The sequence below is a fragment of the Phodopus roborovskii genome, unplaced genomic scaffold, assembly GCF_943737965.1.
Source record: "Phodopus roborovskii unplaced genomic scaffold, PHOROB, whole genome shotgun sequence".
In the NCBI taxonomy this organism is placed as follows: Eukaryota; Metazoa; Chordata; class Mammalia; order Rodentia; family Cricetidae; genus Phodopus; species Phodopus roborovskii.
The window spans coordinates 27,362,004-27,388,820 of NW_026126447.1; the positions used below are offsets into that span (position 1 = coordinate 27,362,004).

Below are 26,817 nucleotides of genomic sequence, written 5' to 3' on the forward strand. Positions count from 1 at the left end.
TGAAAACCTAGGGTATTGCACATGCTATGTAAATGCTCTTCAAAACTCAATGTTTTACTCTAAGTTATCAGGGAACACCTCAGGTTAGTACAATCTGTATAAGCACTAAAGGAAAGAATCTTAGTTCACCTTGTTTAAATTCAGATTATTTTGGTAATTTGGCCAGGTAGTGATTATTAGGGATTATTGTACCTATGCTTTAAATTGCTACCAATTTTTAAGGAAATTTTGTTTTTCAGATTAAGGCAGCATTAAAAACTATTCTCTAATTCCGTGAATTCATTTGTGAGCATAAGACCAATTTATATAGTTAAAGCTCACTTGTTCCTCACTTTGATGATATAAATCTAAATTTTTTATCTATTGATTAAAAATTTAGTATAATTTCAGATACTGTAGCATATGTTAATTTGTTAATACCATAATAATTTCATTTTAGTTAAATAATCATCCATGGGCTTTGTTTTTTACCAGTTTGTACTTTGAATATTCTTGATAGTAGTAAATGCTAGTGGTAAATTACTCAACTTTTAGCTAACCAGAGTATGAGTTACTGCATTTGGGCTTGATTGTGCAATGCAGTAAAAAAATAATTGTATGATATTTATATAAGGTACTGGTTAATATGAAGGTCTGCTGGTTATAGTTTTGTTTGTCAAATAAAAATCTTTTGTCTAAGCTATAAGTAGACTGATAATATTTTTTACATTTTCAACATGATGAAATTATTTTTCTTCATGTACCTCATTGATATCTATATATCTGTCTTCAATAAACCCATCATCATCTACCACAAATGAATGCAACTGTTCAAATATTACTGTGGTGTCTTCAGAGTTTGTGTCTGTGATTTGTGAAAGAGAACTTGGGTTTCTACTAAGACCATTTTCATAGATTTCTGCTTCATGCTCTTCCAGGCGATGATGATTATAACTAAGCAGAATATTATACCATACTGGACACTTGATAGCAATAAAGATGAGAAGTGAAGTTAGCAGTACAGTGATGACAACTCCAACAAGGAGAGCCCAGCTTTTTCCAAGAGGTTCATGTTCTTAAACAGAAGAGAGAGAGATTTTGTTAAGTTGACAAAAGTCAAGCAGTGTTTGAAAGGAACATACTTTACAGTTTTCTTTGAACTAAAGTTACTAATACACTAAAGAAAAATTTGATCAAAGAACATTGTTTTCTAAAATGACTAAAGGTTGAACAATTCTAATTTAAAAAAACCCAAGATGCTCCAAAAATCTGTAACTAACTTCTGAGCACTAGCATGATTTCACAAGTGGAAATTCCATAGTTATTCTCAAGAATCAGGCCACAGTAAAAACACAGATGCCCAAAAAGTAAATTTGGTGTAAAATTATGTTCAGACTACATGCATGTGGTATTTTTGACACACAAATGAATTTTGTGTGTAGACTTGTATCTCCTCTCATGTACATACAGTAGGTTCATATTAAAATAAAACCCGGTATTATTATCAGCTCATGTAAAACCATTAACTTATACTTGTAAAGTGTGGTGACTTGACTAGTAAAATAGCCAACTAATACACAATTTCATGTGCATTTGATGTCTAACAGAGCTTCAGTTGGAATCTCAATATTTTGTAAATCTTCATTGAGATGAATTGTTCTTTTACATTGGTCATAGAAACTCAAAATAGTGAAAGACAGAATTGTGTGGTTTGCAGCAGTAATAATATTCAAAACCAGTACATTACCTGAGTTCTTTGTTAAGTTGTTGAAGGAGCTATTAGAAGTTGAATTCCTAATAGACTGAAAATTAATATAAAGATCTTCAGTTATAGTGGAGATAAATTTAGAGTGGCATTCAGTTGAAAAGGGTGCTGACTTGATGCTGTAGTGCTTTAGGTCATCTGGGTAGCTACACTTGGTGATGCTCTCATTTTCTGGTAATGAAATAAATGGAGATGTGTTATACACAATAGAAGTGGTTCATAACATGATGTTGATTTAGAGTTTTTGATAAGTTGGTCTCATTAGAGAGATAGTAAGAAGGACTGGAGAGATATCTCAGTGGTTGAAGCACTTGCTAATCTTGTAGAGAATCCATGTTTAATTTCTAACTCCCACATGTTGGCTTATGAGCATCCTTAACTCTAGTTCTAAGAGATCCAGTGCCCTCTTCCTTCCTTTTCAGGTACTGGGTACACTCATGGCACACACACATACATGCAAAAAAACAAAATTTTTATTGTAAGAAATAAACTTTTGATGAATTTGCATGTCAACGTGAGTGTTGATGTATATGTATATATATTCCCTTTATACAGGTTAATAATATACAGGTTAATGGCAGTATGTGTTATTTAGTTTGTATGTTAGAAAGTCTTACTATTAAGATTATTGTTATTACCTGGATCCTAAGCAGAGCATAATAATGTGCAGTTAACAAAAATAAGACAATACCCTGAATTCAAGCCCCAGTCTGGAAAACAAGTAATCAGCCAATTGGGTATTTTTGTGGTACAATACCTTAAATAATATATAGGAAATATGCAGGAAAATTACTTTTTTTTTTTTTTTTTTAAGCTAGGATCTCACTGTGGCTGATCTGGGACTCACAGAACTCTGTCTGCCTCTGCCTCCCAAGTTCTAGAATTAAACGTGTGCACTACCACACCTGACATGTAGAATTAATAGTATATAATGACTGTGTTTAATACTATCTTTTTTGCATATACCAATGTTTAAATTACCTCCCCCTACTAGGTGAGGTGAAGGCGTGTCTATTCTACAGTTTCTTCTGGATGGTCTTTTGCTTTTTCTTGTTATTTGTTTAGTTTAGTTTGGTTTATTTTTATTATTTATTTATTTACTTATGGTTTTGATTTATTTTTAACTGTTCTAGAAATTGAAGCTCAAGGCCTGAGTCTATCAGTGAGCAATACTTCCAGCCAAGCTGTTTTCTTTTATCTCCTCTATTATGACACGCCATCAAAGTTCAGTTACATTGTCTTCTTGCTTACCTAATATCACATGAGATGTGTTCAGCCAGTTCTGCAACTCGAGTAGACTACAGGTGCAGTTCCATGGATTGCTATCCAAAGTTAGTAACTCCAGATGAAATAGTTGTGGTGCAGCAAAGTGGCTTATCAAGTTGCCTTGCAGATTCAGCACTTTCAGGTTGTTTAGAGGCACAAATGTATTGGGATTCAGTTGTAATATTTTGTTTTGGCAAAGATATAACTCTTTTACTTCATTTAAGCCAACAAATGAATCCTGTTCAATTACACTGATGGCATTTCCACACATATTTAAAATTTCTAGGTTGGAGAGATTATTGAAGCTATTATTATATATGACAGTAATGCTATTCTCCATCAAGTAGAGCTCAGTGAGTAAAGAATGCATCTGTAGCACCCTGATGTCTGAAGCATTCAGAGTGATCTGGTTATAACTGAGATCAAGGATGGTAACATTGTTACTGATACCCTCTGGGATTAAGGAATAATTCCTTCTGGTCAAATTACATTTGACCTCCTAGAAAAGAAAAAAAAATGCTTTAATTAGGAAAAATTCTAACAGAAGTGATTAAAATTACATATCTAAGATGAGATATTGAATAAAAATAATTTTGGAAAAAAATTATACTGTAATGTGAAAAGAAAAGAGCAAACATGTTTCTTTATGGAGGTGAAATACTAAAGATTAAGGAAATTCTGATACAACAACTCAAGGAAAGTACTTTGTTCACAGCTATCTTTCACCTGTTACTATATAAGCATTACAGAAGGGATATTGGTATATTTCTCCTAGAGAGATACAAAGTAAATAACAGTTTTGTTGACTTAGTTGGGAATGTTAGCACAGGTGATCTCTGTACTTGGGGAGACTGAGGCAGGATACTAACAAGTTCAAGGCCAACCTTGGCTATACAGTGAGATGCTTTTTCAAAAAAGAAAAAAAAAAACTAAACAGGAGACTAAAACCTTATTTTTGTTAGCATGCAAGATAGATATATAAGGGAAAGTTGTTGAAAGTAAGTATTTTAAAGTTTGTGGAGATAACATCCCATACCTAGGCAAATACCCAACAAACCATTGCTTTAACAGCCCAAAACTTTGGTATTTTAAGAAATTTCTATTTGTCAAATATAAAACCATTCTGGCTGTGGTGATGCACACTTTTGATCCCAGGTAGAGGCAAATGGATCTCTGTAAGTTTAAAGACAGTCCAATTTACATAGTTGTCTCAAAACAATATTAAATTAAATCATGATTTATTATGAGCTATAATACAAGAAATGATTCCCATATGTCACTATACATCAGATAAGTATTTCTTGATGGGTTCTGCAATTGCTGCAATAATGCAGTCACATGGTGGTAAGTTATGTCAGTGAGTTTCTCTTACATGTTGTGATTTTTACTGATTGACATGGTAGGTTTTCGTTTGTCTTGGTGTTGGTTTTATTTGAAATAGGATCCCGTCCTGATCGCCCTGCCTCATGCTAATACATTCTGGAGTACAGGTATATTTCAACACAACTAGCTTAGTTACTTAAAATTTTTATTTTTATCAGAACTGGGTCTTGAACCCATTATACAAAAAGCATGCCCATTGAGCTCTATCCCTGGGATATATACTGTTTATTTACATGATTATTATTTTGTATATGTACAGTATGTGCTTACCTGTGCATGAGAAGGAAGAGAAGTCAATGTTGGATGCAATTAATATCCCCTTGCTTGAACTAAACCATTTCCTCAGCTCTCCTGACCCCATCCTATATTTTGAGATGATATTTTTGTCTTGAAACTAATCTCTGATTTTATAGTGAAAAATTTCAGAGTTCGACTTTATTCACCTTTTAAGGTTTTTTTTTTTTTTTTTTTTTAATGTTATGTGTGATTTTCTGAATGCAAGTATGTACATGATGTATTTGCTCAGTGTCTGTGGAGGCCAGAAAAGTGCTTCAGAACTCCTGGTTCTGAAGTTGCAGATGCCTGTGTGCTAACATGTGGGTTCAGGAAATTGAACCTGGGTCCTCTACAGGAGCAGAGAATGCTCTTAATTGCTGAACCATGGTTTTACTCCCATTTGGCCAACTTTTAAAAAGAATTCATTTTACAAAACAAAGAATACTTTTGCTCAGAGGTTACAGGATATTAGTATATATAGATAAGCAAATGTTTAATTTTTATTTTATTTTAAATTTTATTTGTATTAGTACATGTATGTTGTGTGCATGTATGTGTTCACACACATGCATGTCATGGCACATATGGAGGCAGAGGACAGATTTCAGGAGTGAGGTCTCACTTTTCATAGTAGGTTTTGGAGATGAAACTCAGGTTGCTACGCTTGGTGGCAAGCACCTTTAACTGTGAAGATATCTGACTAGTTCTCAAAAGTTAATTGTCTTTACTTTTTGTTGGTCTTTTGCTTTTATATATTTTACTACTTATTTTTACTGTTGATTGTAAAAACTTACTGTTTCAGAGGCCTGACTTTTGTCAAATAGTAGCAGTAGCAGCATAGAGAATGGCCAGAACAAGGTCCTGAAGTGTGTGATTTTCATATCGAAGGCCTAAGAAAAAAAAGAAAATAATTTCATTTCTTTTCATTTTTTTGTTTTTGAGACAGGGTTTTTCTGTATTGCTTTAGAGCTGGAACTAGCTCTGTATACCAGGCTGGCCTTGAACTCACAGAGATCCGCCTGCCTCTGCTTCCCTAGCACTGGGATTAAAGGTGTGTGCCACCAACGCCCAGTGAATAATTTCATTTCAAGAGATGAACTTCGGGGTTTGGGACATACTGAGTTTCTTTTTCCCTTTTACATACATTTTTCTTTTAAGATACATAAACTGAAGCAATTGCATTGCCCTTCATTATCCTGTATATTAGCCATAACAGCCTCTGAAACTCAGTATTTTTCTAGAGTGTCTTATTAGCTTCAGATCAAATGAAAAAAAAAATTTAAATACTTGTGTTAAAATTTCAGCATGTATATAGATAAAAAGTCCAGAGGAATGCATATTTACAATTATGTGCATACTTAAGTACATATTTAAATTGGTACTTCTTGATATTTTAATTTTGGGTGTTGTATTGGTATTATAGATTGATTTGTAGTGGTGGAAGAGAAAAATTACTACTTTTCTTTCATATCTCCAGTACATTGGCTGTTCACTTTCTAATAGATATTTAGTGGATTTTGCTAGATGAATATTCAAGGTTTATAATATCATAATCACATAAATTTTTGGTTACTTTTTCCACTTTAGACCTTTTTTTTCTGCTAAAATGAGCTTTTTAAAAACTGTGTTTAGTTTTCCATGTTTTGTTTTTTTGTTTTTTGTCATTACTTTATCCCTGTGCTCTCCCATAGCAAATTTCTCAGTAAGTAGTGCGGAAGTACTTCCTCATTGTCAGCTACATGAAATCCTCTCCTGGAGCCTGTTGCTGTGCTTAGTCCAGACACGCTGACCAGTGGGGGACGTTTCTACAGCTTTTCGTGTCTGACATTCATGTACAGATTCTCTGCAGTCTTTGTTACAGATTCCTGTTTTTTAGAATTCTTTATCTTGTTTTATTGTTTTGGGTTTTTGGTGGGGCATCATAACTTTCAAGAAGGACCACAGAAGGATGTTTTTGTTGTTTTTAACCTTTACAGATTTTGGCTAGAAATTGAATTCTAGGTAGGAAATAATTTTCCCTCAAAATACTGATGGCCATTGTTCTGCTGTCTTTAAGTTTCAGTACTTATATTTTTCTCACTCTTCACAATCTGATCTAATTTGCCTCTCCCTAACCCTCAAAGCACCTAAAGTCACTATTTTCCATTTCATGATCCTGTGCCTTTTAATGTTTGCTTTCATTAGTCAAATTGGATACCTGGTTGTCCCTTCCAATCTGAAAGTTTTATTACTCAGTTCTGAGAAAATTTTTGAATTATTCTACTGATTGATAATACTATTTGTAGAACTGCCTAAATGGCATATTGTACCATCTGGAATAACCTTCTTTTTCCAAATCTTTATTTTCTTATTAGAGAATTGATAAACCCTTATTAGAAAATGGCCAGAACAAGGACCTGACGTGTGTGACTTTCATATTGAAGGCCAAAAGGAAAGAGAATAATTTCATTTCTAGAGATGAACTTCAGAGGTTGAGGACGTACTGATTTCATTTTCCTGTTTACATATATTTTTATTTTAAGATACATAGAATATATAGATTTGTTTTACTCTACTTTTTGGAGACAATCTTGTTTTACTCTACTTTTTGGAGACAATCTCAACTTTATCCCTAAAGTTTTTTTTTTTTTTTTTTTTTTTTTTTCCTTTAGGTTCTAGACCTCTTTTTGTTCTCTTAGTATTTTTTTTTCAGTAGGCCCTGCTGCATGCATATATTTTCTTCCTCCTCCTTCTCTTCCTCCCTTCCTCCCCCCCCCCCCACCCTTTTTGCTTTTTTGTTGTCTTTTTGTTTTTTTTAGAATAGCTTTTTTGTCCCAAGGTTTTATTTTTTCCAGCTATGGAAGCTTTCTTTATGAATATTAATATTTTGCTTGGAGGTAAAGTGGGAAACCAGTTTGCTGATAGGAAACTGTGTGTTTGTGTATTCATTACTGACTTTAGATGTTCCTGTAGATGAATGTGCTGGACTTTTGAGGAAATTCTCAAATGCTGTTACCTTTCTTCTAGGCTAGTTGTATTCCACAAAATAACTTTTCTAAATTACTTCCTATACATGGAAGGCTTTGTAGCCACCATTCCAAGAACAGAATGGTAAAAAGGTAACTTAATACTTATATTTGGTTTGTCAGCTATAAGTGTTCGGCTATTCACTTGGACCTAGTATCCAGATTCCTCAGAGAAAAAGAAAGCTCTTACCTCTGTAAAGGAGGAACATCACCTGTCAGAGCAGAGGTACAGAGGACTTCTTGCTTCTTCCCCTACTTCCAAAATGGCAATTTCTGAACATTTTAAGTTCCTTTAATAGAAATCAAGTGGCTTTCTGTTTTGTTTTGTTTCTTCCCCATTGTTAACATGGGAAAAATTTGCTTTTGCAGTTTCCATTTAACTACTAACTTTCAGACTTCTAAATTTTACTACTGTTACTCCCTGGTGCATTCTCTCTATTCTTGTGAGTTTATACTTTCCTTCACCTTTAACTTTTATTGTAGTCAAGTTTTGAATAGAAGCCAAAATAAATAGGGGTGTTCAACATGCTGCTCAAAGTAGAAGTTGCCCCTTGAAAAGTAATATCCTTAATGTTTATTTTCAACTCCATCATTTTATTTATGATGATGGTTCATATTCTCTGTCTACCTGTTTTTCTCAAAGTCTTCACATAATTGAAAGGATATAATTATTTCCTGCCATCTTTAGGGGATCTTTTAAACTTTAACCACTTTTGCCTTTTTAAAGTATTTGTTATACTTATTTAAGTTTTTTCTTTTAAAGAGAAGATTATTGCATCCAAGCAAGAAGTTGAAAAACCAAGTAAAGTAAGAATATTCTTTTCAAGTTACTGAAGCCTGTTTGCTCATAGGTGATAAGAATCTATTATTTTTCCATGCTGGTCTGTTCTTGTCTACTTGTTCATTGCTTTCAATTTATTGATTGTTTAACTTTATTTCCCATCTTCTTTTTGTCTTTTCAGGTTTCCTAGAAAAAGCTACTTTGCCTCCTAGATTTTCTACAATATTAAGTTTCATATGGTAGACATTTTATCACACTTTTATCACTCTTTTAGAGCCAGAAATGGGACCAAGCTAGAACACTCCATACCATTGGCCATAAAAAGGAGATGCCTAGGTCATTTATGAAAGCTAGATTACCTATACTTAATGATCTCTAGGAATAATTGTACAGCCTCTTTGATGACTTGCACAGTGGTACGGTCAACTAGTACTGTTGTCGCAGTGGTATGCAGATATGAGTGAGGGAGGGGAAGTAATGGGGAAGTGCTAGTTTTTCAGGCATATGGGATAAGGATGGTTAAAAAAAGCATATTAAAAACAAAACAAAACAAAAACAACTCATTTAAATGAAGTGTTGGTGTGGAAGAGAAGCAAATGCGGGCCATGTGGTGCATGCTTTTAATTCCGATTCTAGGGAGGCAGAGGAAGGAGGATCTTTATGAGATTGAGCCCACCCTGATCCTCATATGTGTTCCAGAAAGCCAAGAGTACAAAGAAGGACCCTGTCTCAATAAACAAAAAACAAGGGAGGAATAAAGTGGAGTTAAGGTAGGCTGAGAGCCAGTGGAGAGAAGGGGCTAGAGGATTATGTTTCATTTGTCATCTAGTAATTGTTTTCTATAGTGTACTAAAAGAAAAGTATGAAGGTTAGAAACATTTTTCTTCTTAACGAAGTTTAGAATTAAATGCAACATATAATCAAAGTTTTACTTTCAACATATCTGCAGCATTACTGTATTTAAAGTTGTTTTTTTTAATGTTAAAAAAAGAAAAAAGTTTTTATCTTATTATTGTTTTTAAAGTTGTAGCCCACACTGTCTACAGGCTTTTTCATGAAAGCTTGTATTTTTTGCTAGGGGAGATATCAACAGAGAGTGAATGTGAACCATTATGATGCTACATAAATCCCCAGACAAAACCATTTCTTCAAAAGTTTATTTTTAAAAAAGACACTTTAAAAAAGCCATTTCTTTTTGATGTTTTTCTCAAAGTGAAAGTTACTTTAAAATAATTTTTGTGTTTTAAAAAGAATAAAATCAGGAAGAAACAGAGCACCAGTTTCCATTAGCTGGTTTATGGATTTTAAGAGACTTTACACAGGGAAACCAAATCTATACACAAAGGAATGATGTTGATACAGTAATAATGTTCTTGTTATAAGAAGTTTCCAGTACAATTTTAGCTTATGTTTATGTGACATACTATACACAGGAGATAAAACGATGTAGTATTTACTTTGATTTTATTAATAAAATCTGGTAGTAATTTTGTTCTTCAATGTCTTAGATATTTGTACCAAATGCATTACATTTGGAGTGAGATGTTAATGATTAAGTTATCTTTAACCTTTCCTTAACTGCTATGTGATTTTTGATTTTTAAAACTTAAATAATAAATTACTGACATTGGAAATTATTTTTGAAAACTCTTTAGTAATAATAGTTATCACCCAACTTCAATAGTTTCAAGTAGTGATTCTTTTAATCTTATAAATTTGTTTTAAGATGAAAGTGACTTCAGACTTCTGATTAACATTTAAAAGCTTAAAAGCTTAAAAAACATTCTTAAAATTTTGATTAGCTAGATGAGAACTTTATTTGTAAAGAGCCATTGGCTGTTTCCTAGGTTTATATTATTCTTAAGTATACAATGTTAAAATATGATTGTGTTTTCTGGTCGATGTCACTAAAGGCAAGGATTGTTCTACAGGTGTAACGAATTTAATTTTTTTTTTTTTTTTTTTAACTCAGTAACAACAACTAGACCTTAAGTATATAAGATCTTACCTTTGCTTTGTCCTTTTTGTTTCTGAGACGGGTATGCTCAAGACATGTATTTCTGTTCTACGCCATCAGGAAAGCCTGTGTCAGACGATTGTATCTCACTGTTTTAACCTTTGGACCCAGTGAACAAGCAATTCAGAAGAAGCTGGGCTTCCTTAGCAAAAGATTGACTAGAAGCCCAGTTTCTTAAAGACATTCTTGACTTTTTTAGTGAAACAAGTAACAGTTTGCTTGGTTTTTGTGTTTTCTGTTGTTTCAAAATTTTATCAAAATATTAACAGTTTCATTTTGTGGCTTAAAATGTACAATATTTAGAGTAGTTTTGAAAGATATTTCTAAAGCAATGTGGGTTAATTATAAAGTGATTTTGTATTTTGTTAGATTCAAATTCAAGTTTTATATTCACCTACTTTTCAACGTTGTTGTTTGCTCATTTTATGGTACCTTGCTTTTATTTGTCACTTTACTGCCAGGTTATAACAGAGGCAAAGTCCTCAAGACCTGACAGCCATTAAATGCCTTCAGAAAATAGGATACCTTCCTTGTGATGTAATCTTAACTCACTGTAAATGGAGTACTATACAATATTAGCTCCCATTTAACTGCATACACATGGAAAGAATGAGTGTTGACTAATGAAATGTAGAGTTGTTTTACCCCAAAAGATAGCTCCTTAGAATCTTAGTAAACATGATAAAACAAAGAAGGAAATAAATAGCACTTTATGCTCAGCTTTCTGTGAGCTCATGTACTCACCTCAATTTTGGCAGTAGAGAACACATTGTTTCATTATAGTTTTTGATGATCAGAAGGAAAATATCATTGCCTGTTCAAGAGTGAGGCAAAAGTGAATGGAAATTGCCAGTTGTCTATTCCATTACCTTGATTTGGTTATTCTGAGATGTTTGTAGGAAATATTCTAAGTTTTGGTTCCTTTTGCTAGTTGTAGGATGTGAGTGTATAGAAGGTATGTGGATCTAATAGACTTTGCTGCTAATTGATTGACGACAGTAGAAATTGTTATCTATGAACAAAGGCTGCAAATAATGATAGGTTAATTAGCTGTTTGAAAATCAGTGAGAAATTCGTGATCTGGGTACTAAAAATTTGTTATTGAAACTCACTCATTACATTTTTTTTTTTCTTCTTTTTGTGATAGGCTCTCACTATGCAGTTCTGGCTGGCCCAGGACTCCCTATGTATACCAGGCTAGTCCTGAACTCACAGATATCTGCCTGCCTCTTCTGCTCAAGTACTGGGATTAAAGGCATGGGCCATAATATCTACCAAATAAATTGTGTCAGCTTTCTTTAATGAAATAACCCCAGTAGGTCAACCATACTCCAGGACAGGCTCCATGCCCATCAGAATTGTATAACATAAACTGCACTGTACTGGGGGCAGGACAGATAATTCAAAAGTTGGGGAGAGAGAGGGAGCTATGTAAGGGTAGAGAGGGTAGGTATGGGAGGAATAGGGGATCAAAATACATTATATGATTCTCAAAGAATTAATAAAAATATTTTTTAAATAGAAAGTTTCTCTTTACCCTATTAGTAATTGATTGTGTAGAAAATAAAATAAAGGGTACACTAGTGGTATTTTTTGTTATTTCATGATTAGGATGATCATCATTATTATACAATAGTTATATTTTTCAGACTATTTATGTATTATGGTGCTAAACTATACTTGTTAAATACTCATTTGTCTTAATTAGGATTTTTATTGCTGTGAATAGCCACCATGACCTTGGCAACTCTTTTTTAAAGAAATTTATTTATTCATTATGTATGCATTTTTCCTGTCTGCACACCAGAAGAGGGCACCAGATCCCATTATAGATGGTTGTGATCCACCTTGTGAATGTTGGAACTTGAACTCAGGTCCTCTGAAGAGCAGCCGGTGCTCTTAACCTCTCTCCAGGTTAACTTGGCAACTCTTATAAGGGAAACATTTAATTGGGATGGCTCACTTACAGTTTCAGAAGTTTAGTCCATTATCATCATGAAGGGGAGCATGGCGGTATGCAGACAGACATGGGGCTGGAGCTGAGAGTGCTGCATCTTACAGGCAACAGGAAGTCGACAGTCACACTGAGGGAAGCTTGAGCTAAAGGGAACGCAAAGCCCACCCCCACGGGACACACTTCCTCTAACAGGCCACACCTCCTCATAGTGCTACTCCCTTTAGGGGCTATTTTCTTTCAAACCACCAAACCATTGTATTTAAAGCAATAGGTAAAAAGCACATTTAAGTAAAGCATATTATTGATCTTAAGGTATAATTTCATTGTAAGTTTTTATTAGAACTTTATTATTGTTGTATGTGCACAAGAGTGCTTAATTAACATGGAAAATGTATGGATTTCATGTTCTGCTTTGGGTTCCATAGATTTAAAGATCATCAGGCATGAGCAGCAAGCACTTTGACTCACTGAACCACCTCACCCAATCTGTGATTATCTTTTTTTTTTAAAGGTCAAATTGTGGGGCTCGCACAATGGCTCAGTGGTTAAGAGCACTTGTTCTTGTTTTTGCAGAGGACTGGGGTTTGATTCCCAGCACCCACGTGGTGGCTTACAAGTCTCTAAGTCTAGTTGCAGGGATCTGATAACCTATTCTGACTTCTGAGGTCACCAGGCACACATGGAGCACATATATGCATGCATCAAAACACTCATTCACATAAGATACATAAATCCAAAAAAAGTATTCACATTGCAATGTAGCTCTCCATATTGGCCATTTTAGTCAGAGCTGCCATGCTTTAGGTAATTTATGTAGTAACTTTCAATGCAGAGTTTATCTTGATCAAAGAATGCTGCAACTAACTGACGTTTGAAAATCACTATTTTTTTTGGAGTATGATCACTGTAACATGAGTTCTAATTTATTGGGCTTAATAATAGAAACTCAGAGTCAGATATTAAGGGTTGAAAGATGAACGATCAGAGAAGCAGAGCAGCCAGCCACTAGAGTTCTAACCTTTATGAAATCCTCAGACTGAAAAGAGACTGAGTTCCTGTTTTTTCCCAGTTATATTTGCCTCTGCCCAGCCATCTCATTTCCTGTCTTCAGACTTCTATATTTAGCTAGTAGCTAGTGCCACCGTCTGTTTTTTTTAAATTTTTCTTTTTCTTTTTTTATTATTTTATATATCTATTCCAGTTCCCTCTCCCTCCCATCCTCCCATGCTCCCCCAACCCCCCTCCATCCCATTCTGCACTCACTCCACAGGGAGGGTGAGGCCTTCTAGGAGGGATTATCAAAATTTGTCATTTGGAGTAGGGCCTAGGCCCTCTCTCCTGTCTCTAGGTTAAGGAAGTATCCCTCCATGGGGAATGTGCTTCCAAAGTCCTTTCAGGCACTAGGGATACATCCTGATTCCATTGTCAGAGGTCCCTTAGACTGCCCAGGCCTTCTAACTGAGGCCCACGTTCAGGGGGTCTGGGTCAGTCCAATGCTGGTTTCCCAGCTATCAGTCTGGGGGGTCTATGAGTTCCCTCTTGTTCAGATCAGCTGTCTCTGTGGATTTCTGTAGCCTGGTCTTGACCCCTTTGCTTATCACTCCTCCCTCTCTGCACCTGGATTCCAGGAGTTCAGCTCAGTGTTTAGCTGTGGGTGTCTGCTTCTGTTTCCATCAGCTACTAGATGAGGGCTCTAGGATCCACCCTCTGATCTTTATTTGTTAGAGTATAAACAAGCTATCACTACAGAGCACCAAAAGATTAAATGAACCCTCATATGTACACGAGGCCTGAGAGATTGTATGTGGTGATCTTTCTCTTTTGTTTATATTTTTAAATGGAGAATAAAGAAACTGGATTTGGGGATGCAGAAGAGAAACATATCTGCTAAGGGGATCAAGTTTTTTTTGTACTTTTCAAATATAAATATAAGGACTTTCTTTCATACACTATGGTTGATTTTCTTTTTAAGTACCGCTAAATAAAATTATATGATTTTTTTCCCCCTCAATATACTAACAGGAACATTCCATGCTTTTGATTTCAGGAAGGAAAAACAAATCAGAAGTGTAGAAGAAGAAGTTGAACAAGAAAAGCAAGCAGCAGATGGCATTATCAAAAATATGTCTCCTGAAAAACAAGTCAAGTATATAGAAATGAAAACCACAAACGAGAAACTCTTGCAGGTAATGTTACTGTGTGTGTGTTAGGCATGTAGTACCATGCTCCATGTAGTCAAGGTACAATTTGAAAATAAACTTCATTGTCTCTGAGCACTGAACTGTAACAAAGTCCTCAGATAATTTTCTTGATCTTTTGAAGTATGAGAAGCACTGATATAGGATTCATTTTCTTATGTTTCATGGTGTTGTAGCTTTAAAAATATACATAATAGTTTAGTTCTCTGCATCTTTCAGTCTTATATGTCATGAAGGTATATGAATGCACTTGAATGAACTTACTTATTTAAGACAAGGTTCACTATGTAGTTATGGCTGCCTTGAAACTTGTTTTTTAGACTAGGCTGGAATTGAATTCACAGAGAGCCTCTTTTTATTTATTTTATATAACCAAGTCCATTTAAATGAAAACAAACATTTATAGACAATATTTGGGAATTTGGGCGTCGTTCTTTCCAAACTACTTCCTGCTGGTAAGGGGCGCTATCTTGGAGGATTCGAAGAAGATTCAGATATCCTGGCTGTAGTCTGTAGGGCTGTTTTGTCCAGCTGTTTTGAATGTAGGATCAGCTTGTACTCTGTTTCAGGTGGTCTGGCGTGATCAAACCACATTAGTCTGGAAGGAATCCACATCTTTTCATTTTCTCACAGAGATCCTCTTATCTCTGCTTCCTGCTTCTGCCTCCCAAGTGCTGGGATTAAAGACATGCACCACCACACATGGTCTAAAAACTTGGATTTTTTTTTTTTTTTTTTTTTTAACTTTTAATGGAAACGTTAAAGGGGCTCACAGGCCAGAGGCCATGGATACTAGTTTTCTTTCATATTCCTCCATGTTTGATAGGCAACAAACCTCTTTATTAGGTGCCTGCTGATAATCCTCTCAGAGGTAACCATCACCATACTTATTCAAACCCAGATGACACTCTTCCTGAAGAATTACCAAAAATTTGGGCCAATAGCCACCAGTAATGAATATTGTTTATTTTCCAGATATTTCTTAATTTTAGTAGAACTTTTTTTAAATGTTAGACAAAATTTACTGGATAAAATGAATCACTGAAGAAAGACTATTGTAGAAATGCCAAACTATTACCAAAGTATATTACATTTTACACAGGGGTCATGAATGACTAATCATTGGTTCTTTCTCTTTCATCTCTCTTCCTTCCCCCTTCTCTTCCTTTTCCCTCTGTGGTCAGTTGTCTTTCCCTCCCTCCATCTTTCTCCCTTTTTCCTCCTCCCATGTATGTGTAAGTCTTGGCCCCAAAAACGGTTAGTCAAAAGACTTGAGAATGTGGCTAAAGATTAGAATTTTAAGTCTTGATTTTGAACAATGACATCATTAGTTTGAAGGTTTCTTATACTTACAATGATCATAACACTGGTAGGATAATTGTGACAAACTTATGCAGGTCTTGAAGATGGGAAGGATTTTAGAACTAATGAAAGGAACTATCCCAAATAGGATGAAACCTTGGTAAGTTGTAGTCAATAGGAAAAGATAGAAATTGAATACATTTACAAAATCTACTTTATCACATTTGTAGGTGAGATATTAAAAAAATGAAGAAAAAATATTACTTTACATTTGCCTTTTTTCCCCCTAGGAATTAGATACACTTCAACAACAACTAGATTCATTGAACATAAAAAAGGAGAGCCTAGAAACTGTGAGTATAAGTCATGGGAGTGCTTTCCTGTCACTAAGCTCTGAGATAATTCAGGGGGACATTAATTGAACTCATGCACTCAGCAGTTTACTAACAGGAGTTCAATATAGTTTCTTCCCATTTTGGACCACAAAAGTCTCAGATAGGCAAGAAATACATTGGTTTTTGTTGTTTTGTTTTGTTTTTTTGTTATTTATTTTTTGTTTTGTTTTTTTAGTAACTACTGTGTACAAAGCAATTCATTGCCCTACAGTGCTGTGCAAAAATGTAACTGCAGTTTATGTATACTATAGGAGACAAACAGGAAAAGAGGGGAGAAAAAAACTCATTTGTGGCTATAACATTTGCATTTTTCTTTCCTCCGTTTTAAAAAACTTTTATTGATTCTTTATGGGTTTCATGTCATGTATTCTGATCCCATGTGTCTCCCTGTTTTTGTAATTTTCTTTTTTAAAGAGTTTTAGTTCACAGACTAAAGTGCATGTATATGGTTTTAAAATTGAAAAAAAATACATCTTAAAAATGTTTGTTTCTTACCCCTTTCAGATAGAACTACTTTGATGTGTATTTCTTCCCTACCCAATTTTATGAGCTCTTTATACACATCACCAGTATGTTCATTTATTCTTCACGGCAGTGCTGTAATCCTCTCTTGCTTTTAAAATAGTGGAAAACTTCAAATGGGATTCATGTTTGAAATTGTGATATGGCACCTGTAGTGCACGCCCCCCCCCCCATTAATACTATCTTTTTGACTATCTTTGCATAATCTTAGAGTTGTCTTTCATTATTTTAAATTAGTGCATTACATAATGTTTATGATTAAAACAGCCTTAATAATTTGTTAGTTGTTTTCTGGGGTTATTAATAATCTCCATTGAAAATGTATATTTTTAAAAAAGACTTATTTTTATTTTGTGTGTAGGAGTATTTTGTCTGCATGCTTGTATGTGCACCATGTGCATGCCTGGTGTCTACAGAGGCCAGAAGAGAAGTATATAGTTCTACAGATAAATAAACAATAGGTTCAAGTGTCTATTAACCCATTGTTATCACTGCAGTCACTTCTTTCTCTTTTTATCTAAAAGAATTTGATCACATCTGTTTTCATTTTAGAGATAATTTCTGTGAAAGTGGAAGTGTGGTAAATACCCGGCAACTGTTTGTACCTGCATTAGTTTCCCTGTGTTCCTGTAACAAACAGTCACAGCCTGGGTTAGTAAAGCAGTAAACATTTAATTTCCTGTGGTGTGGAGGTTAGAAGTCATGTGTGTCAGCAGAGTTTGCTCCCTCTGAGGCTGCAGTGTGCTCAGTTCTTCTCCCTCACCTGTCACTGATACATTCCCTAAGGCAGCTCCTTCCCTGCAGCTGCTGCCTGTGCCACCAGATTGCATTCTCAGTGTGGGCTCTGCTGTCTGTCTGAGACAGTCATGCTGGACAGCCTCACTGCTTTATCTCAACTTTCTGTCTCTACAAAAACCCAACTCAAGTCCCTTCTTTGTTCTTAGGAAATAGCACACTCCCAGGTAAAACAAGAGGCTGTATTGCTACATGAAAAACTTTATGAGTTAGAGTCTCATCGAGATCAAATGATTGCAGAAGACAAAAGCATGGGATCGCCAATGGAGGAGAGGGAGAGACTGCTGAAACAGGTATTAGAAGAAAGTTTATTTTATTTTATATTTTTGAGATGGGTTTTTCTGTGTACAGCCCTGTCCTGGAGCTGGTTCTGTAGCCCAGGCTGACAGCAAACTCAGAGATTCGCCTGCCTCTGCCTACTCAGTGCTGGGATTAAATGTGTGTACCCCAACTTCCACCCATTTATTTGTTTTAAGAGCTTTGAATTAAGCAGAAAACCAATGTTATTATTATTATTCAAAAACAACGAGGTTAGTTTCACCTCGATATAAAATGTTGAGCCAAGAAAATATAGAAAATCTTACTTTCTTGAATAACTTGTGTTGTTCTTTTGCTATAATTATTGCCTATGAAATACAAACAGGAGACTCAGCGCCCACCGGAGTTTATTGAGAGAGGGGAGAGAAAGAGGGGGATAGCTGGTGGCCAACTGAAAGCAGGGGAGAGAGAGAAGAGAGACGAGAGAGGAAGAACAAGAGAGAGAAAGAGCAAGAGAGAGGCAGGCGCGCTTGCTTTAAAAGGGAAATTTGCACATGCATAACTGAGTCTCCTGGCAGCCAGGTAAAGCTTGAGCAGCCAGGTAAGTCATGATGTAGAGGAGACTTGGCCATGAGCATCCGGCCCGTCATCATGGGGCGGGGTCAGCAGACTGCTGCTTCCCAACAACTTGGTTTTGTAGTAAATACTTTATTTTTAATTTTTCTGGTGCATATTTTAGCCATTATTTTATGGATACTTCTTTATTGGTATTTTAAGTGGTTAGATAATCTCACTGAACATGTTTATTATTTATATTTATCGCTACAAAAAGAAGTATTCCAAATCTAATTACTTTGGTGTGCTTAGTATCAATGCCTTCATGCAGACAATGGAATTTAGCTGTCATATGAAATTATGAATGACATAATCATATACCATGTATCCTATAGCTTTCCCACTACTTCTTGGTTGCTTTAACTTAGCTGTCAGTTTGTGCTGAGATGTACTGTGTCTGAGGCTCTTCAGAGAACTATATCTTCTTATGGGACAGAGATCTCTCCAAAAACTCCTCTGAGGCTTTTTTCTCTTTTTCTTTCTTTCCTTTTTTTTTTTTTTTTGCATTGTGGGCTTTTGGAATCTTAAGGATCAACTCAGTGACTGTTAGAATCAATCTTTCTAGAATGATATTAGGAGCTAGAGAGATGTCTCAGAGGTTAAGAGCACTCTTTGCTCTTGAAGAGCTTCTGAGTTCACCTCCCAGCAATCACATGGCAACTCAAAACCATCTATAATGAGATCTGGTGCCCTTTTCTGGACAGAACACTATATACATAAATAAATCTTTTAAAAGTAGAAATATGTACAATCAAAAAACCACCCATATAAATACACACATACACACACACATACACACACATGCACACACGCATGAACGCATGCAGGCATGCAAAAGAAATTTAATCTAGAATGATCTTAAAGTCTAAATCTTGGTTTGTGAGATGTCTCAGCAGTAAAGGCACTTGCTGTTAAGCCTGGCAGCCTGAGATTAATCCCAAGAACCCATATAGTGAAAGAACTAGTTTCTACAAGTTGTCCTCTGACTTTCACACTTGTGCTATAGTGAAACCCCCCCCCCCACCACATACAGTAAATAAAACATTTTTATAAAACATTTTAACCTAAAACTACAGAAATTCCTTACAAAGAAAAGGTTAGGGACAGGAAAAGAGAGAGTGATCTTTAGTTGGATTGGTAGTTAAACCTGAGCTTAAGTGGGCCTGGTGGCACACTTGTTTAATCCAAGACTTGGGAGGCAGAAACAGGTAGATCTCTGTGAGTTTGAGGCAAGCCTGGTCTACATAGTGAGTTTCTGGACAGCTGGGGCTACATAGAGAAATCTTGTCTCAAACAAAACAAAAATAAAACATTGAGTTTAAGATAATGTAGGAGTAATAAATGTGTGTGTGTGTGTGTGTGTGTGTGTGTGTGTGTATCTTCTATAGAATAAGGAAAGATTATGTATATTCTAATTACTACATGGCATAGTATAAATGTCCCCTAAAAAGTTACTTGTTTTTCTGAAAATTTATTTTACTAGAGTTTCCCAAATCTGATAACTATACCCTAGTGTGTGTGAGAGTCTGAGGAATTCAAGATACTTACTGTTAACTGACCCATGTTGGAAGATATGTTAACCTCATAGTACCTGGTAGATAAGTGTCCTAGTTAGAGTTTATATCTCTATGAAGAAGCATTATTACTAAAAGCAACTTGGGGAGGAAAGGGTTTTACTTAGACTTCATATCACAGGTCATCATCAAAAGCAGCCAGGACAAGAACTTAAAACAGGACAGGAAATCTGGAGGTAGGAGTTGATGCAGGGGCCATGAACAATTGCTGCTTACTGGCTTGTTCCCCATAGTTTGCTCAGTCTGCATTCTTATAGAAGTCAGAACCACCAGCCCATAGATGTCCCTAGTCATAAGGGTCTGAACCCTTCTTTATCAGCCACTAATTAAGAAAATGCTATATAGGCTTGCCAACAGCCTGATTTTTTTTAACAACATGATTTTTAAAATTTATTTATCTATCTATCTATCTATCTATCTATCTATCTATCTATCTATCTATCTATTTATAGACGGTTCTCTCTTTAGCTCTGACTGTCCTGGAACTCACTATATGGACCAGGCTGGTTTTGAACTCACAGAGATCTTCCTCTCTCTGCCTCTTAATAGCTTACATTAATGATGTGTACAGTAGTAATACCTGGCTTTACAGCCTGATCTTGTGAAGGTATTTTCCCAGTTTAGGTTCTCTCAAAGAACTCTAGCTTGTAACAAGCTGTCATAAAACTGGCCAGGACAATAGGTAAGAGTATATTTGAGGAAAATGGGAAGGAATCTGTGAAGAGTTTCTTAGTGATGGTCTCTTTCAGATAGTCTAATAATGAGTTATTCTTTAAATACTGTTTTCTTTTTATGCCTATATAGGTTAAAGAAGATAATCAGGAAATAGCCAGCATGGAGAGGCAGTAAGTACCTTTGAACAAGGACATCTTTATATTCATTCTTCTTTCAGATTACATCTTAAAGTTATAATAGTACCTGCTTTATATGCATTTTCCTGTAGTTCACATATATGATTTAATACTTATTGAACTTTCAATCTCTAGCTTTTAATTCTGAGTCTTTGCCTAGTGTAATTGCTTTGAAAAATGACTTTATTAAGAGAAGGCTTATGTGCATTATATATTTAAAGTACACCATCCAGAGCTTTTGTTATGTTTACAGTTGGACAATGAGCACCCCATTGAGTCTTCCCAACAAAATGCCATAGCTTTTAGTTATTGTTTTCCTTACCCTTCCTACGTATATTTGCCTATTCTGGATGTTTCATGTGTGAAATTATACAGATTTCGGTCCTCTGTGGCTATCTTCTTTCATTTGGCCTAGCATTTTCAAGGTTCATCTATGGCTTAATGCCAGTTAATATTCTATTGTATGCATCTAATATGTTTTATTTGTTTATAGTTGGTAGGCTTTGGCTTGTTTCTAGTAGGAATCATATTGACATAAACATCTATAAGCTGGTTCTGTGTGGGAATTTATTTTTATTTCTCTTGTATAAATGTTCAGAAATGGAATTGCTGGCTTATGTGGTTACTTTATGTTTTACTTTATAAATTTGGAGTCTAGTCTAGATCAATTGACTACATAAAAAATATTATATCCTATAAAAATTGACAATTTACATTTCTGCCTATAGTGTATATGAGTCCAGGTTTCTATACACTTTTATCACTTAGTATTATTTGTCTTTTTTTTTATTATCTGTCATTTCATTACAGCCATGACAACAGATATGAATTAAAATATCTTTCTATGACTTTCACTTGCAATTCCTTGATGGTTTATGGTGTTGAATTTTTTTTCAAGGGCTATTGGTCATGTGTATGTCATCTTTGAAGAAGTATTTATTAATGTTCTTTGCACATTCTCAAGTGAACTTATTGTTGGTAAAATTAAAATAAGGTGTTCATATATTCAAACTATAATTCACTCGCCAGATGCATGACTTACAAAAATGCTCACAGTCTCTCAGATATATTTAATCTTTGATGATGTTCTAGTAATAGAAAAGTTTTCAATTTGATGATGCTCATTTATGTTTTTTCTTTTTATTTTGTTGCTTCTAAAATTCATTAATATTTTTAACAGGTTAACAGATATAAAGGAAAAAATAAATCAGTTTAGTGAAGAAATTAGACAACTTGATATGGATTTAGAGGAACACCAAGGTAATATTTGTGGTATATTTCTGAGTTTTTTAAAATGTAATTAACATATATCTGTACAGGAACATATTAATTGTGACTTTAGTGACTTATTAAGATTTATTATTTCTCTGTGATTCCTTTTAACTTTAGTTACTGAAATATATCTACCAAGTATTATAAATAGTATTAAAACAACTACTTGAATTGGCTAAAATTTTAAATAACCTTGTGATTAGATAAGTATTTAGTTTTTCAAAGGTTTCTTTTTTTTTTTTTTTTTTTTTTTTTTCTAAGGGAGGAGGTAACAGTCAGGTAACAAATCCCACAGGCACCCCTAGAGACTTGCTTGGTTTTCTGGTTGTACTCAGTTACAAGGGAGCAAGCATTGATTGTCCTGATTTTCCCCAGCTGAGGCTTTGATAGTTGAAACACTGTAGTGGGGTATGTGTGTGTGGGAGAAGAGGTGTGTGTGCCTGAATTCCTAACCAGCTTACTCTTGCTTTAAATAGTTCCCTTAACTGCAAAAAGTAAATTTGCTCTTGGATTAAAAAGGATTAACTATGTATTCGTAACAGTTAGTGGGGGAAAGTCAGGATAATTTACCACTGAATGATGTAAACATTCACAGTAGGGAAAAGAGTAGCCTTTTCTTAAACATTGTTTCCTCTTTGATTTTAAAGATAGTATTTAGCCTTTTGTTATTATATAAATGATGTATGTTTCTGTTGATTCATTTCTTATCCGTTTGATTTTAAAGATAGTATTTAGCCTTTTGTTATCATATAAATGATGCTTGTTTCTGTTGATTCATTTCTTATCCAGATAGTGCATTCTACAAGAAACCCTTGAATCCTAGCTAATCTATTTTAAACCTTTGAAAGCTCTGAGAAATTAATCATTTGCTAAATTCTCCAAGTTAGTAAGTAGTAGACTAAAACCAGAGTTTTACTGACTCTAAAGTCTTAGTTCCATTGCCTAAGCCTAAGTTTGATTTTTCTGATTCAAAGTATTTTGTGAAATTAAAGTGTACTTAGAAGCACATAGTTTCATCTACATGTGGTTACTAGTGGTCTTAATAAGTCTTCGAGGGCAGGAAAACATTAGTTTAGGTAAGTAAACTTGCCTATGCCTTAGTTTTCTGATCTAGGAAATGAGTATCATGGTAATATTTCACTGAGGTTTATGCATAAATGGTATTTGTAACAAAGATAGGCTTATAGTAAATTAATACTAAGGTCATGTTAATTTAAACATGTATTTACTCATTTTCATTAACAAGCTTATATACATTTATTGCTTACAGCATGTTCTAAAGTATGCATATATTTGAATAAATCAGTTGAGCTAGCATATGCATTATTTCACACATTATTCATATAATGAGAGCCACTCAACATTCATTCTTCATGATCCTTAAGAGTATAACTACATTGTTGTCTGTCATGGAAGCACACACCTTAAATCCCAACACTCGGGAGACAGAGACAGGTGTGTCTCTGAGTTTGAAGTCAGCCTGGTCTAAGTAGTAAGTTCTAGGACAGTCAAGGCTACATAACAGAGAAACGTCTCAAAAGAACAGGAGTGGAGAGAATATATTTATACTAATGTTGCACACTGGATCTCTTCAATTGATTCTTACCTTACAAAATTGATTCATACCTTACAAATTTTTGTATCTTTCATATGTTGTTTTTCATGTATGTAGATGTGTTTTGAGAAATCTGACGTTTTTAATTTTAGAAACTTTACGGATTATACCCTAATTTTCTTCTAAAACTATAACTTATAGTTTTCTTTCTACTAAATGATGTATTTGGGAGATAGATTTTATTTTTAATTGAACTTGTAAGAAAATAGAATACGGAATGTTTTTTGCTTGTTTTCCTTTTTGGTTTAAACATTTGCCTTTTATTTTTTATTAATGTAGACTAAAACAATACATATTTGTGTAATAGTGATAAAAGCACACATAAGTATATGTAAATGTATAGTACATAAACATAGATGCGTGTGTGTATTCACAGGTAAGTATCGATGCAGTAGGGATTTTTGTTTCCACTGCTCTGCTGTGATTCTCCTTGGTTATTGTGTCAACTTGGGGGTTTGTAGAAGGTGACTTGTTAGAAGGTTACTTGTTAGTTCAGGACCTCATTACTTTCTGCCTGAACTATTGCAGTAGCCTCCTAACTGGTTACCCCACCTCCATTCTTGCCCCAATATACATCTGCTGGAATGACTTATGTAGAATGTGGCTTAGTGTCCTTGTCCTGCTTAAATGTGGTTCACCTTGATTCACAAGATAACAGAATTTTTGTATGTTATATTAGTTCTCCTGTAGTCTGATTCTTTCAGCCTCCTGTTCATCCCATAGACATCTCTGTTCTGTGTCCTCCCCTCCCACTTTTAACCAGGTCTTATAGTACAGTTGGGGCTTGCCTAGAACTCACTGTATATCCCAGGCAGGTCTCAGCCTCCCAAAGCAGGGATTACAGATATGAACGGAACCATCATGCCCAGCTCTGCAGCAATCTATTAATAACAGTTTACATCTGCTACCTTATATTTCTCCTTATTACCATTTATTCAACTATGCTATGCTTTAACCTTTCGTTTTCATTGTTTTTTTTAATTGCTTGTTCTTCTGTTCACCTGACTAAATTTTTATCCTATAAAATTTAATACAGGCATCCTCTTACTGAACATATAACTCCTTCCCTAACTAGTTTCTAGGCTTAACTGAGTAACTTTCCTCCATGTTACTAGACTACAGTGTGTATTACAGCTTCCTACTTATGTGTTTGTCTTCCTTCTTAGACTGTAAGCCCTCAAGGGCAGGGACTACTTCTTAACTCACTTAAGTAATGTAGTTCATCAACACTATATCTGGGAAGTAAATGCTTGTGGGATAACCTAAGCAATCCATAATTAAGAGAGAAAGAACTGTACAATGAACTAAAGGTGAAAATTGAGCTCTAATCTGATCTTTGGGTCTTCTCATTTTAGGATATAGGTATGCACTGTCCAGGGAAAGCTTGAATTGACTACAAGGATTTTATTACTTTTCCAGAGGATCCCTATTTTGGATTCATGTTTTCCAATAAAGTGGTAGATTTTTGTCTGTCTCTGCATTTTCACCTGGGATGATAGTCAACCCAATTACGAAGCACTTAAGTTAGTGTATATATGAGAGTGCTTTCTATGATGACTACCTTGGGGGTAAGATCAACTGAAATGTGGACAGTATCATTCCATAGGATGGGGCTCCAAATAGCACAGACATTTTCTCTCTCTGCTTCCTGGCTTACATGATGTGTTCTGTTCTGCTCCACCATACTCTCCTGGTCATGATGGATGGAAACCTCTGAAAATGAGCCAACACAGATTATTTCCTTTCCCAAATTGATGCTAAAAGTGAAAAAAAAATCATAGAAAATTGGTACCAACCTTGGGTGTTGGTACAAGTTGATAATCTAGTACCCAGGAGGCTGAGGAAGGAGGATTGCTAAAAGTTCAGGGATAACTTGGACTACATTCTGAGTTCAAGGTCAGCCTGCACTACAGAATCTCAAGTTCCTTTTTACTCGCCCCCACCAAAAGAAAATTTCTAAAATAGGACTCTGTTGTGGCTATGAGTAAGTTTGATATGTTAAATTTGGAGTTGATTTCTAGGAGAGATTTAGAAAATTTAGAAGAAATGATCTAAAGAATGTGAGGAAAACTAACTATAATTCTTGTAGGAATTAAGAGCAGGATGCCAATAGAAATGCAAATAGTAATGATATTTTAAGTGGGAGAAAGAATTAGATCGTGCATATTTTATTCTGACAGTGACCTTGTCTGTGCTTTGTCTGTGTCCTGAGATTATGAGTGATACTGAATTTTAAAGGACTGACTAGTTAACTGGGGAGAGGAAATTTCAAGGTAGCTTAGCATTCATGCAGTCATGTAGCTTATGCTTGCTGCTTTTTGCCAAATTGGCAGTGAGAATTATGAGCAGAAAGATTTGAAAATTTGCTCTGACTCCAGAATAGCATGTAAAGTTAAGGTCAAGGAAAGTGTGACCCTTGAAGAGATTACAGCAGCATGGACGACCAAGTCAATATATTTTTAAATGCTACTTTTTAAATTTTTAGTTAAGTGCTTGCTACAAAATCTTGGTGATCTTGTAAACTCAGCCTTTCAGTTGTGAACCAAATTACTTTTTAAAGTGTTACTTTTGTCTGAGCAAAGGAAAGTATGGAAAAAATCATTGTTTTCTCGAGTAAGACAATCAGTAAGGCTATAATAAAATAGGCACCACAGAGTATTAATAGAGTCTTTCAATCTTATATCTCAGTCTTTCTCATCTCCCCACTCCCCACCAGGGCCTCATGTATGATAGCCACTTGCTTTTGGGAAAACAATTGCTAGGAAATATTTTATTTTCATTATAAATGAATACTTGAGAGTTTAAATATAATGCTTTAGTCCCTCACAGAAACATTACTTGGTCCATTGATTTAACTTCAAACCAGACCTTTACTTTTCTCTTTGCTCTTTTACATTAAATAAATTCTGATAAAACAGTGTTAACATTATAATGCATGTTCAGACCCTTTGTGGAATAGGTGCCGAAGACAAGTAATTACCCTTCTGTGCA

At 34.9% G+C, this 26,817-nt stretch overlaps 2 protein-coding genes across 3 annotated transcripts in view; one reads left to right on the forward strand and one right to left on the reverse strand.

Annotated features, from left to right (window-relative positions):
- Ift74 (intraflagellar transport 74) overlaps positions 1–26,817 on the forward strand; it is a 62,613-nt gene that overhangs the window by 16,103 nt on the left and 19,693 nt on the right. For both annotated transcript variants that reach the window (XM_051188180.1, XM_051188181.1), the window contains exons 9-13: positions 14,477–14,615; positions 16,220–16,282; positions 17,791–17,934; positions 20,893–20,933; positions 22,120–22,199. In XM_051188180.1, coding sequence (XP_051044137.1) covers positions 14,477–14,615; positions 16,220–16,282; positions 17,791–17,934; positions 20,893–20,933; positions 22,120–22,199 — 467 coding nt within the window. The remainder of the gene's footprint in view (positions 1–14,476; positions 14,616–16,219; positions 16,283–17,790; positions 17,935–20,892; positions 20,934–22,119; positions 22,200–26,817) is intronic.
- Lrrc19 (leucine rich repeat containing 19) lies at positions 716–5,555 on the reverse strand. The gene is made up of 4 exons (XM_051188182.1): positions 5,464–5,555; positions 2,996–3,509; positions 1,727–1,915; positions 716–1,054 (listed from the first exon to the last, which is right to left on the reverse strand). Exons 1-4 carry the CDS (start codon positions 5,548–5,550, stop codon positions 726–728), a joined length of 1,119 nt encoding a protein of 372 aa, XP_051044139.1. The 5' UTR covers positions 5,551–5,555; the 3' UTR covers positions 716–725.

Coding starts and splice junctions, on each gene's coding strand:
- Lrrc19 (XM_051188182.1), bottom strand. CDS start 5,550: ATGAAAATCACACACTTCAGGACCTTGTTCTGGCCATTCTCTATGCTG. Junction 3,510..5,463: donor AAAGTCAGGCCTCTGAAACA/GTAAGTTTTTAC, acceptor TTTCTTTTCTAG/GAGGTCAAATGTAATTTGAC. Junction 1,055..1,726: donor CAACTTAACAAAGAACTCAG/GTAATGTACTGG, acceptor CTTCTGTTTAAG/AACATGAACCTCTTGGAAAA.